The 14,286-nt window shown below is 53.1% G+C and overlaps 1 protein-coding gene across 4 annotated transcripts in view; it reads right to left on the bottom strand.

The window, feature by feature from the left end:
• Positions 1-14,286, bottom strand: part of LOC102456320 (crk-like protein) — an 84,435-nt gene that overhangs the window by 37,381 nt on the left and 32,768 nt on the right. The window contains exon 3 of one of the 4 annotated variants that reach the window (XM_075915896.1): positions 2-5,005. The exons of the other annotated variants lie outside the window; for them this stretch is intronic. Within the exon in view, the coding sequence (XP_075772011.1) occupies positions 4,931-5,005 (75 nt within the window). The 3' untranslated portion in view covers positions 2-4,930. Of the gene's footprint in view, position 1; positions 5,006-14,286 lie in introns of those variants that run through there. 4 annotated transcript variants of the gene reach the window in all.

The following is a 14,286-nucleotide window of genomic DNA, read 5'->3' as shown; positions in this document are numbered from 1 at the left end:
AATTGACAATGATGAAGAGAACTATCCACTATTTAACTGTAAAACTCTAATTCTAATACTAACTAAATACATCTCTCTGAAGCGTAGGGCTCAGAGGCGCGAGACGAGTTCCGTCTGCAGCTGAGGGCGGGAACAAAGGAAATGAGGGGCGATCAGGACACGCGTGAAGCAAAAGGTGTGAACGGCATGAGGCTCCTAGAGCACATGCGCAGCCCGATTGGCTACTGCTACGAAAAACTCCGATCTGCGGCGCCGGGGCGACCCGACGCCTACAGTGGAGCACCCATGGGGACATAACTTGAAGAAGAACGAACACTTGTTATGCCCTTCCAACGTGATTGTGAACCGTTAATAACAACTCTGACAACGTTTATCCAGTTAGGTGACCACCTTATAGTAGCCCCATCTAAATTGTAGTTCCCTAGTTTATTGATAAGAAGGTCATGCAAGACCATGTCAAATGCCTTACTAAAGTCTAGGTATACCACGTCCACCGCTTCTCCCTTATCCACAAGACTTGATATCCTAGCAAAGAAAGCTATCAGATTGGTTTGACATGATTTGTTCTTTACAAAATCATGCTGGCTGTTCCCTATCACCTTATTATCTTCCAGGTGTTTGCAGATGAATTCCTTAATTACCTGCTCCATTATCTTTCCTGGCACAGAAGTTAAACTGACTAGTCTGCAGTTTCCTGGGTTGTTCTTATTTCCCTTTTTATAGATGGGCACTAGATTTGCCCTTTTCCAGTGTTCTGGAAGCTCTCCCATCTTCCATTATTTTTCCAAGATGATAGCTAGAGGAGGTATCTGAGCCTTTATCAACTCCTTGAGTATTCTAGGAAGCATTTCATCAGGCCCTGGTGACTTGCATACATCTAACTTTTATAAGTGAATGTTAACTTGTTCTTTTATCTTCTAAACCTACCCCCTTCCCAATACCATTCACTGAGCAGTGGGCCTACCCTGTCCTTGGTCTTCCTCTTGCTTCTAATATATTTATAGAACATCATCTTGTTTCCCTTTATGTCTGTAGCTAGTGTGAGCTCATTTTGTGCCTTTGCCTTTCTAATCTTGCCCCTGCATACCTGTACTGTTTGCTTGTATTCATCCTTTGTAATTTGACCTAGTTTCCACTTTGTATAGGACTCCTTTTTGATTTTTAGATCATGCAAGATCTCCTGGTTAAGCCAAGGCGGTCTTTTATCATAATACAGGGGGTTGGATTGTTTGAACTTCTAAATACTTGGAGTCTGGTTAAGGAGAGGTCTCTCTTTCTTTGCCTTTTCATGCTTTTGTTGCTTCTGCCATGTCAAATTTGGGGGCGGGGGGGGAGGAGATGTCTTTCTGCCCAATCATCGGTTTTCAATAAGAATTGATATTGAGGGGACGATCCTGTTTATTGCACTCCCTGTATCATGAATGATTACCTGCCCTGTGGGCGGGTGGCATGTGTGTGCATTCGGTGCAAGAAGCTCCTGGCCCTCAGAGACCACATACAGGCTTTGGAGGCCAGGGTAGCAGAATTAGAGGAGCTAAGGGAGACCAAGAATACGAAGATGAGGCTTTCCGGGACACTGTAGAACTGTCCCACCTCCGGTCAGACAGCCCCTGTGCTGTTAAGGAGGATGAAAGGCTCAGGGAAGGAGAACATTCAACTGGGGCAGAGGGAAATGATCCCATAGTTAGGACCCTCCTTCCAGAGGCTGTTATGGTATCCTCTCGCACTGAGGATACATCTCCGGGGGAGGGAACTCTAGTTGTTAGGAAAAGGCAGGTGTTAGTAGTGGGGGATTCGATCATTAGAAATGTAACTAGCTGGGTTTGCGATGACCGGGAGAACCGTATGGTGACTTGCCTGCCTGGTGCAAAGGTTTCGGATCTCTAGAGACATCTATATAGACTTATGTGAAGTGCTGGTGCGGAGCTGGTGGTTGTGGTACATGTAGGTACCAACAACATAGGGAAGGGTAGGAGAGAGGTTCTGGAGGCCAAATTTAGGCTGCTAGGAAAGAGATTGAAATCCAGGACCTCTGTGGTAGCTTCCAGTTCCACGCGCAGGGCCAGGTAGGCAGGCAGAGCTTCAGAGTCTCAATGCGTGGATGAGACGATGGTGTAGAGAGGAGATGTTTAGATTTATTAGGAACTGGGGAACCTTTTGGGATAGGGGGAGCCTATACAGGAAGGATGGGCTCCACCTAAACCAAAATGGAACCAGACTGCTGGCACTGAACATTACAAACACTGTAGAGCAGTTTTTAAACTAAGAGATGGGGGAAAGCCGACGGGTATGGAAGAAATAAAGAAATGGCAGACAGATAAATAGTGACAAATTATTAAAGTGCTTATACACACATGCTAGAAGTCTAAATAATAAGATGGGTGAACTAGAGTGCCTAGCTTTAAAGGAGAATATTGATATAATAGGCATCACAGAAACTTGGTGGAATGAGAACGATCAATGGGACACAGTCATACCAGGGTACAAAATATATCGGAAGGACAAAACAGGTCGTGCTGGTAGGGGAGTGGAACTATACGTGAAAGAAAAAGTAGCATCAACTGAAGTAAAAATCTTAAATGAGCCAAAATGTTCCATAGAATCTCTATGGATAGTAATTCCATGCTCCAATAATAAGAATATAGCAGTAGTGCTATATTATTGACCACCTGATCAGGACAGTGATAGTGACTATGAAATGCTAAGGGAGATTAGAGAGGCTATCAAATTAAAAAACTCAGTAATAGTGTGGGATTTCAACTACCCCCATATTGACTGGGTACACGTCACCTCTGGACAGGATGCAGAGATAAAATTTCTTGATACCATAAATGACTGCTTCTTGGAGCAGCTGGTTCTGGAACCCACAAGGGGAGAGGCTATTCTTAATTTAGTCCTAAGTGGAGCAAAGGATCTGGTTCAAGAAGTAAATATAACTGGACCGCTTGGAAGTAGTGACCATAATATAATAAAATTTAACATCCCTGTGGTGAGAAAAACACCTCAGCAGCCCAACACTGTGGCATTTAATTTCAGAAAGCAGAACTACACAAAATGAGGAAGTTAGTTAAACAGAAATTAAGAGGTACATGACAAAAGTAAAATCTCTGCAAGCTGCATGGACACTTTTCAAAGACACCACAAAGACCTACTTTGAAGTAGGAATAAGAGATCCTCCGGAAAAGGGCTTTTTTCCGGAGGATCGGGGCCAGTGTAGACGCTCTTTTCCGGCTTTTCTAAAAGCTGGAAAAAAGCGGCGGACATTTTTATTTAAATGCTGCGGGGGATATTTAAATCCCCCGCGGATTTCCCTATTACGACCTGTAAAATTAGCATGCCCCTTTCGGAAAAGGGGCCAATGTAGACGTAGCCTATGAGTCTAGTTGTGGGGTGTGCAAATAAAGTGGTGTCATCCAGTGGTGCGTGGAATGTTGTTATAGCTGCTAGGTGCACTCTAATTGAGGCTAAAGAGAGATGAGACTGCTTTAGGTGCAGCAAGTATTCCAGAATTACCAGGAGTGGGGCTGTTTGCAGCGGTATCTTGCGGTCGCTGGCCCAGTGTGTAAAATGCATCCATTTACTGATATATGTTTTCCTTGTTGCAGGAGCTCTGCTGTGCACGACCACCTCCTGGACTTGCTGGGAACACTGAAGCTCTATGCCAGTGAACGATTGAGGTGCCACGCTTTTAAATGGAGCATTGGGAGTTGAGGGTGAGAGGTCCTGATTTGCAGGTGATTGAGGATGTGAGGTACCTGAGGTAATGTGACTGGATGGCTTTGTGTCATCCTGAGTAGTAGGGGAAACCAAGGTTGGCACGGCCAGCACGGAACTACGAGGATGATATTTGCTTTGTCCCTCCATATCTTTATGACGACTCTGTTGAGGAGGGGAAAGGGAGGGAATGCATATAGCAGGGGTGCACTCCATGTCAGAATCAGAGCATCCCCTAAGGAATGTTTGCCCATGCCCGCTCTGGAGCAATACACTGTGCATTTTCTGTTGGATCTGGCGGCAAACAGACCGATACAGGGGTGGCCCCATTGGCTGAATATTTCTTGCAGGATTGTATGGTCCACCTCCCATTCGTGTTCCTGGGGGAGGGCTCTGCTTAGGGGGTCTGCTGTCATATTGAGAGCCCCGGGGTAGATGGCATGCAGATAATCGGATATCCTGTGCTATGGCTTCTCTGCACATGGGCTGAGACCGTGCTCCGCCTTGTTGATTTATATAGAACATGCATGCCGTCTTGTCCGTGTAGACAGCAGACAGCTCTGAGTTCTAAAATATTTATATGCAGAACACACTCTGCAGAAGCCCATAGGCCTTGAGCTGTTCTTCCTTCCATGTGAGTGCCCCAGCCTGTGAGTGAGGCATCCGTGGTGATGACCACTGTGGGCTCTGTGGATTGGAACCGCGTGCTTATAGTTATGGTGGACAAAGGCGTCCAACCTTTTAATAATGCCTTGACTGATGGAGGCATTGTCAGTCTCTTTGTCAGTGAATGAATGTTTCGTTTGTACTGGGTTAGGAGCCAGCCTTGGAGACACCTCATAAATAATCTCGCATTGGGCACCACTGGGTTGCACGAAGCCATATGTCCGAGAAGCCGGAGGCAGTCGAGTGTGGTGACTGTAGGCATGTCCTGGAGGGATAGTGCCAGGTGCCTGATGTGAGTGGCTCTGTTGGGAGGGAGGGAGGCAGGCTCTGGCTGTGATAGAGTTGAGGTGTGCCCCAATAAACTGGATGGTCTACGAGGGTGCAAGCATTGATTTGGCGTGGTTCACTAGAAGTCCTAGAGAGTGAAAACAGTCTAGCACCATGTGAGTGTGTTGATGGCACTCGTGTCTGAACCTTGCTTTTACTAGGCAGTTGTCCAGGTAGGGGTATATGGTAACTCCTTGTCTCCTGAGGTGGGCAGTGACTGCTGCTAGGATCTTGGAAAATACTCTCGGAGCTGTGGAGAGTCCGAAGGGTAGGACTGTGTACTGAAAATGGTTTGAACCTAAAGTGAAACGGAGAAAACATCTATGAGATGGTCTGATAGAAATATGAAAATATGCATCTTGTAAGTCAAGAGGGGAAAACTAGGTGCCCGTCTCCACAGCTGGAATAATTGTATTTAGGGTAACCATCTTAAACCTCTGGTTTTTTTATGAAGCTGTTTAGGGATCCGAGGTCTAGGATGGGTCTCCAGCCACCAGTCCTCTTTTCTAAGAGAAAATAATGGGAATAGAAACCTGTTCTGTGGAATTGTGGTGGAACCGGTTCTATGGCTCCTATATGTAACAGGTGATCTCTCTCGTTGTAAAATGATCTCATGAGATGGGTCCCTAAAGAGGGATGGGATTGGGGGGGGGGGGGGGGGGGGGGAGAGAAAGAGGATGGTGTACCCTAGGGAAATAGTTTGTAGTACCCATTTGTCTGAGGTAATTAATTCCCATTGATGATGGAAGGGGAGTAAACAAAACTCAAAGTTTGGAAGGATTCTGGAGATGGCACTCTGGTTTTCAATCTCTCGACTATATTTTCAAAATTTGCTCATTGGATTGCCCCGGACAGTTGGGGGTATTAGTCTGGGACCATCGCCTCTGCTGCCTATTTTGACCCCACTGTTGATAAAGGGGTTGTTCCTGTCTGTGGTACTGGAAAGGGGGCTGCTGGTACCTTGGTCTGTGGCACGGTTGGTACTTATATTGTCTTGTTCTTGTTGTAGGAGCCTGGATACCCAAGGATCGGAGAATGGCTCTGGAGTCCTTCATGGATTGAAGAACTTCATTGGTCTTTGAGGAGAAAAGGTTTTCCCCTTCAAATGGCAAATCTTCCACAGCTGTCTATAGCTGTCACGGGAAGGCTGAAGAGTTGTACCAAGAGGCCCGTCACATAGGAACAGCTGTAGCCATCAACCTTGTGGCTGTGTCTGCTGCATCAAGCGTCGCTTGCAGCGCTATACGTGAAATTGCCTGTCCCTCAGAGACGATGGCTTTGAAATGCAGTTTTTTGCTTTCGGGCAGATCATCAATAAATGTGTTCATTTTCCTGTAATTGTTGTAGTCATATTTACTAAGTAGGGCTGAATAATTTGCTACCCTCAGCTGGAGTGTGGCTGAAGTGTATACTCTTTTGCCAAATGCATCTAATCTCTTGTTTTCCTTATCAAATGGGGTTGAGCGATTTTGCTGCTTGTTTCTCTGCTGTGCAGCATCCACCACAAGGGAATTGGGGGGGAATGGGTGAAGAGAAATTCAGATCCCTTGGGCAACACAAAATACTTTTGGTCTGCCTTTCTGCTCATGGGGGAAATCGAGGCAGGTGTTTGCCATAAAGTTTTTGCAGGTTGGAGAATGGCTGGGTTGATAGGGCGAGCAATTTTTGACCAACTGGATTGTAAGATGTTAGTGAGCTCGTGGGGAGTATCTTGTATTTCCTCCACAGGGATATTCAGGTCTTGCGCCACATGTTTAAATAAGTCTTGGAAAGAGGATATGTCCTCTGAAGTGTTAGCAGAGGGAGGTAGGATTGCTTCCCCTATATCAGCTAGTAATTATGTGTGAGCCAAAGATCCTGTGGCTGACCTAGGGGAGTATTGGCAGTCATCATCACTCCTCATAGTGTATCTGTAAGGAGATTCAGTGGAGCGTGAAAGAGGCTTATCTATATGCTTAGTCTTACATGATCTTTCTATGCTGTTGTGGAGGATGGTTCCACATTTGCCCCTGTGGCAGGTATGCCACAGGTGGAGGCATCCACAGATAGGGAGCCCAGGGGGTCATTTGCGCTCTGAGGTGGTCTGGTTCTGCGTAACTGTGTGTCCCCAGTGCCCCTTGTGATTGAGGGGACAACTGTGGTGAGAAAGCTTCAAAATCCTCTCCCTCTTCACGTGAGGGGAGAGTGCGGATGTGAGTCCTCAGAAAGCAGTGATTGAATGTATCTATCTTCACTCAATATAGGGGAGTGAAGAGTTGAGTCAATCCGCAAGTCTTTATTCTCCCTGTAGGTGACCAGGGGAGTTTGTGACGTGGAGGTCTGCGCTGAGAGGAGCCCGTATTTACCGCAGAGCTGAGAAGGAGAGCTATAGCTCCTAATTACTGAGAGGAGGGGGCAGCGTTCACAGAATGCGGTATCTCTTCTCTAGGTGCCATCGTGAGAGGCTGAGGTACCGGTGTAGCTGTCATAACGGTCAGTGTTACCAGAGTTTTTAACGCTGGCACGGAATAGCATGTTGCCTCTGTAAGTGCAGCATTTGAAGTGCTTTCTGGCTTACTACACTGTTCACCCGAAGTAGCTGGGCAGTCAAACGTGCTCAGATGGTTCTTATCTGAGTGGTCTGACTTTACCACCTCAGGATGCCTCTTGGTGGGTTGCTGAGGTAATGAACTTGCCCTTCTTTGAGGCGACTTAGGCTTATCCTTGTTGGTTTTTGAGCTCTACCCCGAGGGTGGGTCAGAGGCACATCGCTTGCTGTTATCCTTGTGGAGCATTATCAGTTTAAGCTCTTTCTCCATGTGAGACCGGGGTTTCATTTTAACACAATGGGGGCAAGCTCTGGGTGGGTCTAGACCACAGGGTTTTTTTTTCCAAAAAGAGTTTTTTTGAAAAAAGGCTACATCACCTGCATTTAGACTGCAGCTGTGTTCTTTCAAAAGTAAATCGAAAGAACGTGGCATTTTTTCCGATGGTGGTAAACCTCATTTTAAGAGGAATAACACCTTTTTTTCTAAAGTACTTTCAAAAAAAGGTGCTATTGAATGCAAACTGTGCTTTTTCGAAAGACAGCATCTAGACTCTTTTGAAAAAGCGACTTTCAAAAAAATCTGCTTGTAGTCTAGATGCTCTTTTCCAAAAGAAGCTTTTTCTAAAGTATCTTTCGAAAAAGCCTCTTTTGAAAGAGGCTTGCAGTCTAGACGTAGCCTGAGTGAGAGCTCCCCAAACACTTCGGGCAGCCGTCATGCCCATCGGAGGCAGACATGGCGTCCTTGCAGAGCGCGCAGCGTTTGAAGCTGGGAGAGCTCATATCGGCTTGTATGCTAAGGACTGGACAGCACTGCGGAGTTCCGGCCACAGCTAGGGATGGTAAAAAGGAACTGAAGGGAGGCGGGGGCCACGCGTGTGCACAGCTAGCGAGGGAGCCCACACACTTTGCGCGCCGCACATTCACAGGGCCTTCCGAGACACTGCTGAAGAAACTCCTCTGAGAGGCACTGGCACGCTCTACACCTCATGTGGAGCACCCGCAGGGACACCTCTCGAAGGAGCTACACTGCTATAGAGAAGGAATGCCTAACTATGGTGTAGGCCCTTCAAAAGCTGCAGCCATATCTATTTGGGCAATATTTAGGCTACGTCTAGACTGCAGGCTTCTTTCAGAAGAAGCTTTTCCGGAAGAGATCTTCCAAAAAAACTTCTTTCGAAAGAGAGCATCCACACTGCCAAAGCACATCAAAAAAGGGATCTGCTTTTTCAAAAGATAGCGTCCACGCTGAATGGACGCTATCTCGCAGGTAAGCTGATTACTATGGATGGAGTGGCCACCAGCGCCCCTGTGCTTTTTCCTCTTCTTTCGAAAGAACTCCCTTTTCGCTGTCCACGCATACCTTTTTCTGAAGGAGCTCTTTCGAAAAAGGCTTCTTCCTTGTAGAAAGAGGTTTACCAATGTCAGAAAAACCCCTCTGTTCTTTTGACTTTTTTTTGAAAGAACGCAATTGCAGTGTGGCCATAAGTGAAGTTTTTTTCAGAAAAAACAGCCGTTTTTTCAAAAAACCACACACCACACACTCTGCAGTATAGACATACCCTTAACGGTGTACACCAACCACTCTCCCCTGACCTGTCTGCAGCAGATGAAGGGGGCCAACGCCAAACCACTGAGGTGGAATCTGCTCCTGCAGGATTAAAACATGGAGGACCTCCACGTCAATGAGTGTTATCATAGTGGATGCTGTGTCCCGGAGCAAGGGGTCTGAAGTTCCCCTAGGCCACAAGCTGAGTGGCCCTGTTCAGTCCAGTCTCCAAGGTGGGAAGGAATGTGACATAGCAGGTACCGCATTCACCCTGTCTGTATTCACTCGGTTTGCCTTGTGGCATTGTGCTGTTCTGTAGTGTGTGTGTGTGTGTGTGTGTGTGTGTGTGTGTGTGTGTGTGTACACACACACATACGTACATACACACCTCAGTTTCCCTGGGTACGGCAACGCTGTCTGGTCAGGGAGAGGAAGACTTGGCCCGACTCACTGGAAAAGAATGTGCAGCCTCTCACGTCCTGAGGGCCAGGTGACAACAGAAGCAACTCTGGCCCTGCTAAGGGAACAAAGGGATAGGTGGGGCTGACTCCAGGCTGGGGACTAGGGCCTGGGGTCAGTCTCAGCTGGTTTTCAGATGGGGGGAGGCAGAGAACAAGGCCAGAAGACACCCCCCCCCCCCCCAAAACCCGAGAGGAATAGTACTGATTGTTCCCAGTTCCTGTGTTAACAACTATCCTGGGCTACACTGTGTCCCTATGAACCAACAAGCCTTCTGTTGTACCTGTTCGACCACACTCAGTCAAAAAAAAAAACCCCAAAAAAAATCAAAGCGAGGCAAAAAAACTGAACTAAGCAAAAGACAGTTTGTCATCTTATTTAAAAAAATGTTTGAAGTATTGAATAGTGGACTGTAGCAGGGTGCACTTACCGCCACAGCGCCACCAGCCGTCGGTCCTGGGAATTAGCTCAGACAGCAGGTGGCAGGATCCTTTGAGACCCTGCCCTCTGGCAGCACCCACAACAGCCTCTATGCTTCCCCCCTTCCGGGGGCTGGTTGGCTGTAGGTCGGTAGGCCTTCGGGAGGTGGTTCTTCCACCCCGGTGCAGTGGGCGGCTAGTCCACCCTACTGCCCTACTGTGCCTTAAAATAGTCCGAGTCTGTGAGTCTATTCCCGGCCTTGCTTCAGGTCGGGGTGAGAGGCAATAGTTTGCATGCCCGGCCTTGCTCATAGCCCTGAGCAGGGCAACAGTCCTAGTCCTGCCCCTTCAAGAGGTCCAGCCTGGATCCCAGCTGGGCACCAAAGCACAGTACGCAAGCCCAGGCCCTGGTGCAGGGCGGGGCGATAAACTGGCGGCCCAACCCTAGCTCAGGGCAGGGCAGCAAATAGTGGCCAGGCTCTAATACAAAGCATGGCGGTACACAAACCGCTGGCCTGGCCCTAACTCAGGGCCCTGGTGCAAGGCGTGGCCACAAACACACACACAGGTTTGTAGAAGCTCCTAGTTCAGGAACTGGGCAGGGAGCGCACCTGCAGCAGAGGTGAGGGGGAGACCGCCACCCAGTTGGTGGGTGGCAGGGGGGGCCACAGGCCCTCCCACTCCACTGCGCCCCAGCCCAGGGGCCCTGGATGCAGCAGTGAAGCTGCTACTGGCTCAGCAGGGGCTCCCGCCCACAACGTGCTGGCCTAGGGCTGCTCTCAGCCTGTGCTACCCCCTGGGCCACTCCTTGTCTCCCCTTTCACAGGTACCTGCACCTCCAGCAGGACCAGGGATAGGCTGTGCCCAAAATGGCTCTCAGAAGGATTCCTCCGCCTCCGTGGGTGTCCCCTTCCCTGCCCCACTACACTCCTGAGAAGGAGGAGAGGCAGCAGGGTGCAGGAGCTGCTCTCTCCCTTCTCCCCCCAGTTCCTGTTCCTGCCTCTGCACCGGCCAGAGCCCTCCCCACCCAGCCGCCTGCCTGTTGAGGCCTGCTCCCCCGGACGCCGCTTCAGCTGCTGCTCTGCACCACCACTACTGCTACCACCACCACAGCTGGCTGCTGCTGCCGGGGGGGGGGGGGGGGCCTGCCGGCTGCCCTCCCTCTCCCCTCCACCGCTCCGGAGGAGGACCCCACCAGCACCCACCACCCAGAGGCCTGCCCCACCTGGCTGCTGCCCGCCTGTTGCTGCTGCCGCCCTACCACCTGCACCCCGCCGAGGAAGCAGAGGACAAGACCACCATTTGGACTGTGGAGAGGGTTTGTTTCCAAGAACTGAGTTTTTTTTCCACCTGCTCTTGGGGTGGTGGTGGACTGAGACACCGAGAGGGGGGCTGGGGGAGAGGTGCAGAGCTCTCCCCCCGGTCTAGAGGCCCCCCCCATACCACCACCCCCCACAACCCCCTCCACCAACCCTTTCACCACTTGGACTCGCCCCTCGGTGGGGCTAGCTGTTACCCCCCCCCCCCTTTTTACCATCTGGGATTGTTTCGCTGCAGCAGCGGGCAAGGACTTAACCCCCCCACAAGCGTTCGTGGGCGTGCTCCTACCAACCCCCCCTCACCAGTGTTTGGTTGGGGGGGGCCTCTTCACCCCTGCTTCCCCCCTGTAGAAGCCTCGCCCACCCCGCCCTTTTAGCCAGTTTCCTTTCTCTTTCCCTCCTTAAGTTTGCTGATCCACCCTGCCCAGCCTAGAGTATGTTTGTTTGCCACTTGCCCTGCCCGAGCCTAGCACAACCCCTGCCCCACCTGCTATAGCGTGTCCCGCCTTCCAACCCCTGCTTGCCTAGCCCCGCCCTTGGTTGCCCACCATTATCCTTTCCCCCAGCCTCCCTGCCCCTACCCAGCGTACCTAGCCTTCGCCCTGAGCGCTTTCTACCCCTTTCCTTCCCTCTCCTTTTTAGTTAGCTCCCGTTGCACATTGCACCCCCCAATGGTCCCGTAGCCCCCCCCTTGTTTTGTACCCCAGTGCAGCTGGAGAAGCCGGCCCCCACCCTGTGCCTGTTCCCTAACCCCCTGCCAGCACCCTCCTCCTCCTCTACTTCCAGCCTCGCAGGGAGGAGCGGCTGCTGGCTCCAGACCGCTTGGTTCCCTGTTAGCGCCCTCCCTCCCTGCAATCAATCTAGCGGGAGGGAGTGGCTGCCTTTACTCCCCCCTCGCTTTTTCCTTCCCAACCGCACATTCCCTTTTCCCGCGCCCTTCCTTCTTTCCCTCCCCCCGTGGTGGCACCCTCCTCCCTAGTTACAGCCGCATCGAGGAGAAGTGGCTGCTAACCTCTCCCCCCGACCCCCTGGTTATTCCTTCCTGTACCCAGTGCCCTCCCTTTCTCCACTCCCTAGCCCCCCCTTGACACCCTCCTCCCCTGCCTGTTGCCTGGTGGGGAGGAGTGGTTAACCCCTGCCCCCTCCCCCCGTTTGCCATCTGCACCTCCTTCTACTCACTCCCCAGGATGGAGGAGACCCCTGCCCCTGCTGGTCCCTCGGTCCCACCACTGCCACCGGCCCAAGTAACCGCTGCGGGTGGACCCTCTGCCTCGGCCGGCAAGAAAGGCCGGGGAGGCAAGAAGGGCAGAGGACCGGCCCAGAAAGTCGATCCCTCCGTGGCCGAGGCCACCCCACCCGCTGCAGCCCCGCCCGCCTCTGCAGCCCCTCCCTTCCCTGTTGTTCCCCCCACCACCTCTGGGGGTGATCCACCTACGGCCCCCAGAGCATACGCCCAGGTGGCCGCCACTGCCCCCCCTGTGCCGGGTAATCTGCCCCTACTGCCGCCTCCAGCTCCATCCCTGGTGGCCGGGGCCCCTTTCCCGCCATGACCAGGAGGCACGGCGTCCGCTGCCTGCTGGTCGCAGCCTCGCCCCACATGGAAACCTACGTGCGGGCGATGGCGAGGGTGGTGGGGGCCTCGGCCGTGGTGGCGGCCTCCAAAATGTACGGCAAGGCGGTATTCTTCCTTGCCTCGGAGGCCGCCGCCTAGGAGGTGGTGGAGAGGGGCCTGGCAGTGGGGGGTGTGCACATACCCCTCGAACCACTGGAGAACCTGGGCGTACGGGTGGTCCTTACCTCCGTCCCGCCCTTCCTCCCTAATGCCGCCCTGTTACCTTCCCTCTCCACTCTGGGGAAGCCCATATCCACCATCAGCCCTCTCCCGTTGGGCTGTAAGGACCCCGCCCTCCGCCACATCTTGTCCTTCCACCAGCAGGTAGAGCTGCAGCTGCTGCCGGCGGCATGTGGCAGGGAGGCGCTCAAGGGGTCCTTCCTGGTGCCCTACCAAGGGGCCCTTTACCGAGTCCACTACTCCTTGGGGGAGACCCGCTGCTTCCTCTGCCAGGCGATGGGGCACATCCGGAGGGACTGTCCCTTGGCCCGGTCGGAGGAGGTGTCCGGGTCCCGTGAGGGCGCCGGCCCCACCACCGCCGGCTCCCCTGGTAGTCCGGACTCCAACCCCGCCCCTCCTCCAACTGACGGCCCTGCTCGGGAGCCGGAGGCATTCCCTCCGGCGTGCCTGAGCGGGCAGGCGGGCCCCACCTCCATTCGATCTGTCTCTGCGGGGCCCAAGGAGGAGAGGGTGGCGCGGTCGCTACCAGGCGGAGGTATCCCCCCCTTATCAAGCATTACCACAACACCCTCCCCGAAAACCAAAAGCTCCCCCCAGCCTTGCCCCTGGTGACCAGCCCTCCACCTCTACCTTGGAGGGCTGGACGCTCGCTCGATGAGGAGGGTGGGAAGGCCCCCCCGAAAGATCCCGAGGGGGGCCAGCGCTGTCAAGATCGCCCCCGGCGAGCGTCAGCGGGAGGTGCCGGCCGAGGAAGCAGAGGCAGCGAGAGGGGACAACAATGCCCCCCGAGGAGCCTATCCACGAGGAGGCCTCTGGTGGAGCGCCCCCCCCCCCCCCCGGCCCCAGCTCTAACTGAGCCCCCCTCCGTCCCCGCTGAGGTAATTGTTGCCACAGCGGCCGGAGGGGAAGGCTCCAGGGCCAAGGGGATGGAGTTTAGCTCCATCTTTGAGGAGATCGAGGCCCTGGGTCTGACCCCGCTCACCCAGGGGGAGGACGACCCTCCGCCAGCGGGCCTCGGTCTGGGCGGCGACTCTGTGGCGCCGCCCCCTCCTCTCCCCAGCCCCGTGTCCCAGGTGGCTGACCCCGTCCTCACGCTCGGGGCGCCCCTGATACTGCCACTGGCCCGGCCGACTCGAGCGCCGGAATGGATGACGCCGAGCCCTCAGGGGCGACGGCTCGCGCTGAGCGGCTGGGGGTGCCCCCTCTCCAGCAACCGAGGCAGGGCGGTCATCCCCCTTTCCCGCTGGGGGCCCCCACACAAGACACCACTCCGGCCGACGCTGAGGCACCAACACCTGTTCTTCCACCTGAGCCCGGCGTCAGCGCGGGGCCCCCCCCCATTCTTGATTCCCAGGTCCCCATTCGGGAGGCGCCGCAGCCTGGTGGGATGGCCACAGGGGACGCCCCTCCAGACCCCGCCCGGGATTCTGATCCGCTTCCACGTCCCGATCCTCCCCCCACCCCCGCTTCCGCCCTTTACGAACCCATCTCCAGCCCCGAGCCCTCCCCTGCTCCTG

This window comes from Pelodiscus sinensis, unplaced genomic scaffold (assembly GCF_049634645.1).
Source record: "Pelodiscus sinensis isolate JC-2024 unplaced genomic scaffold, ASM4963464v1 ctg51, whole genome shotgun sequence".
Classification (NCBI taxonomy): Eukaryota; Metazoa; Chordata; order Testudines; family Trionychidae; genus Pelodiscus; species Pelodiscus sinensis.
This window is presented reverse-complemented; position numbering and strand designations above follow the sequence as displayed.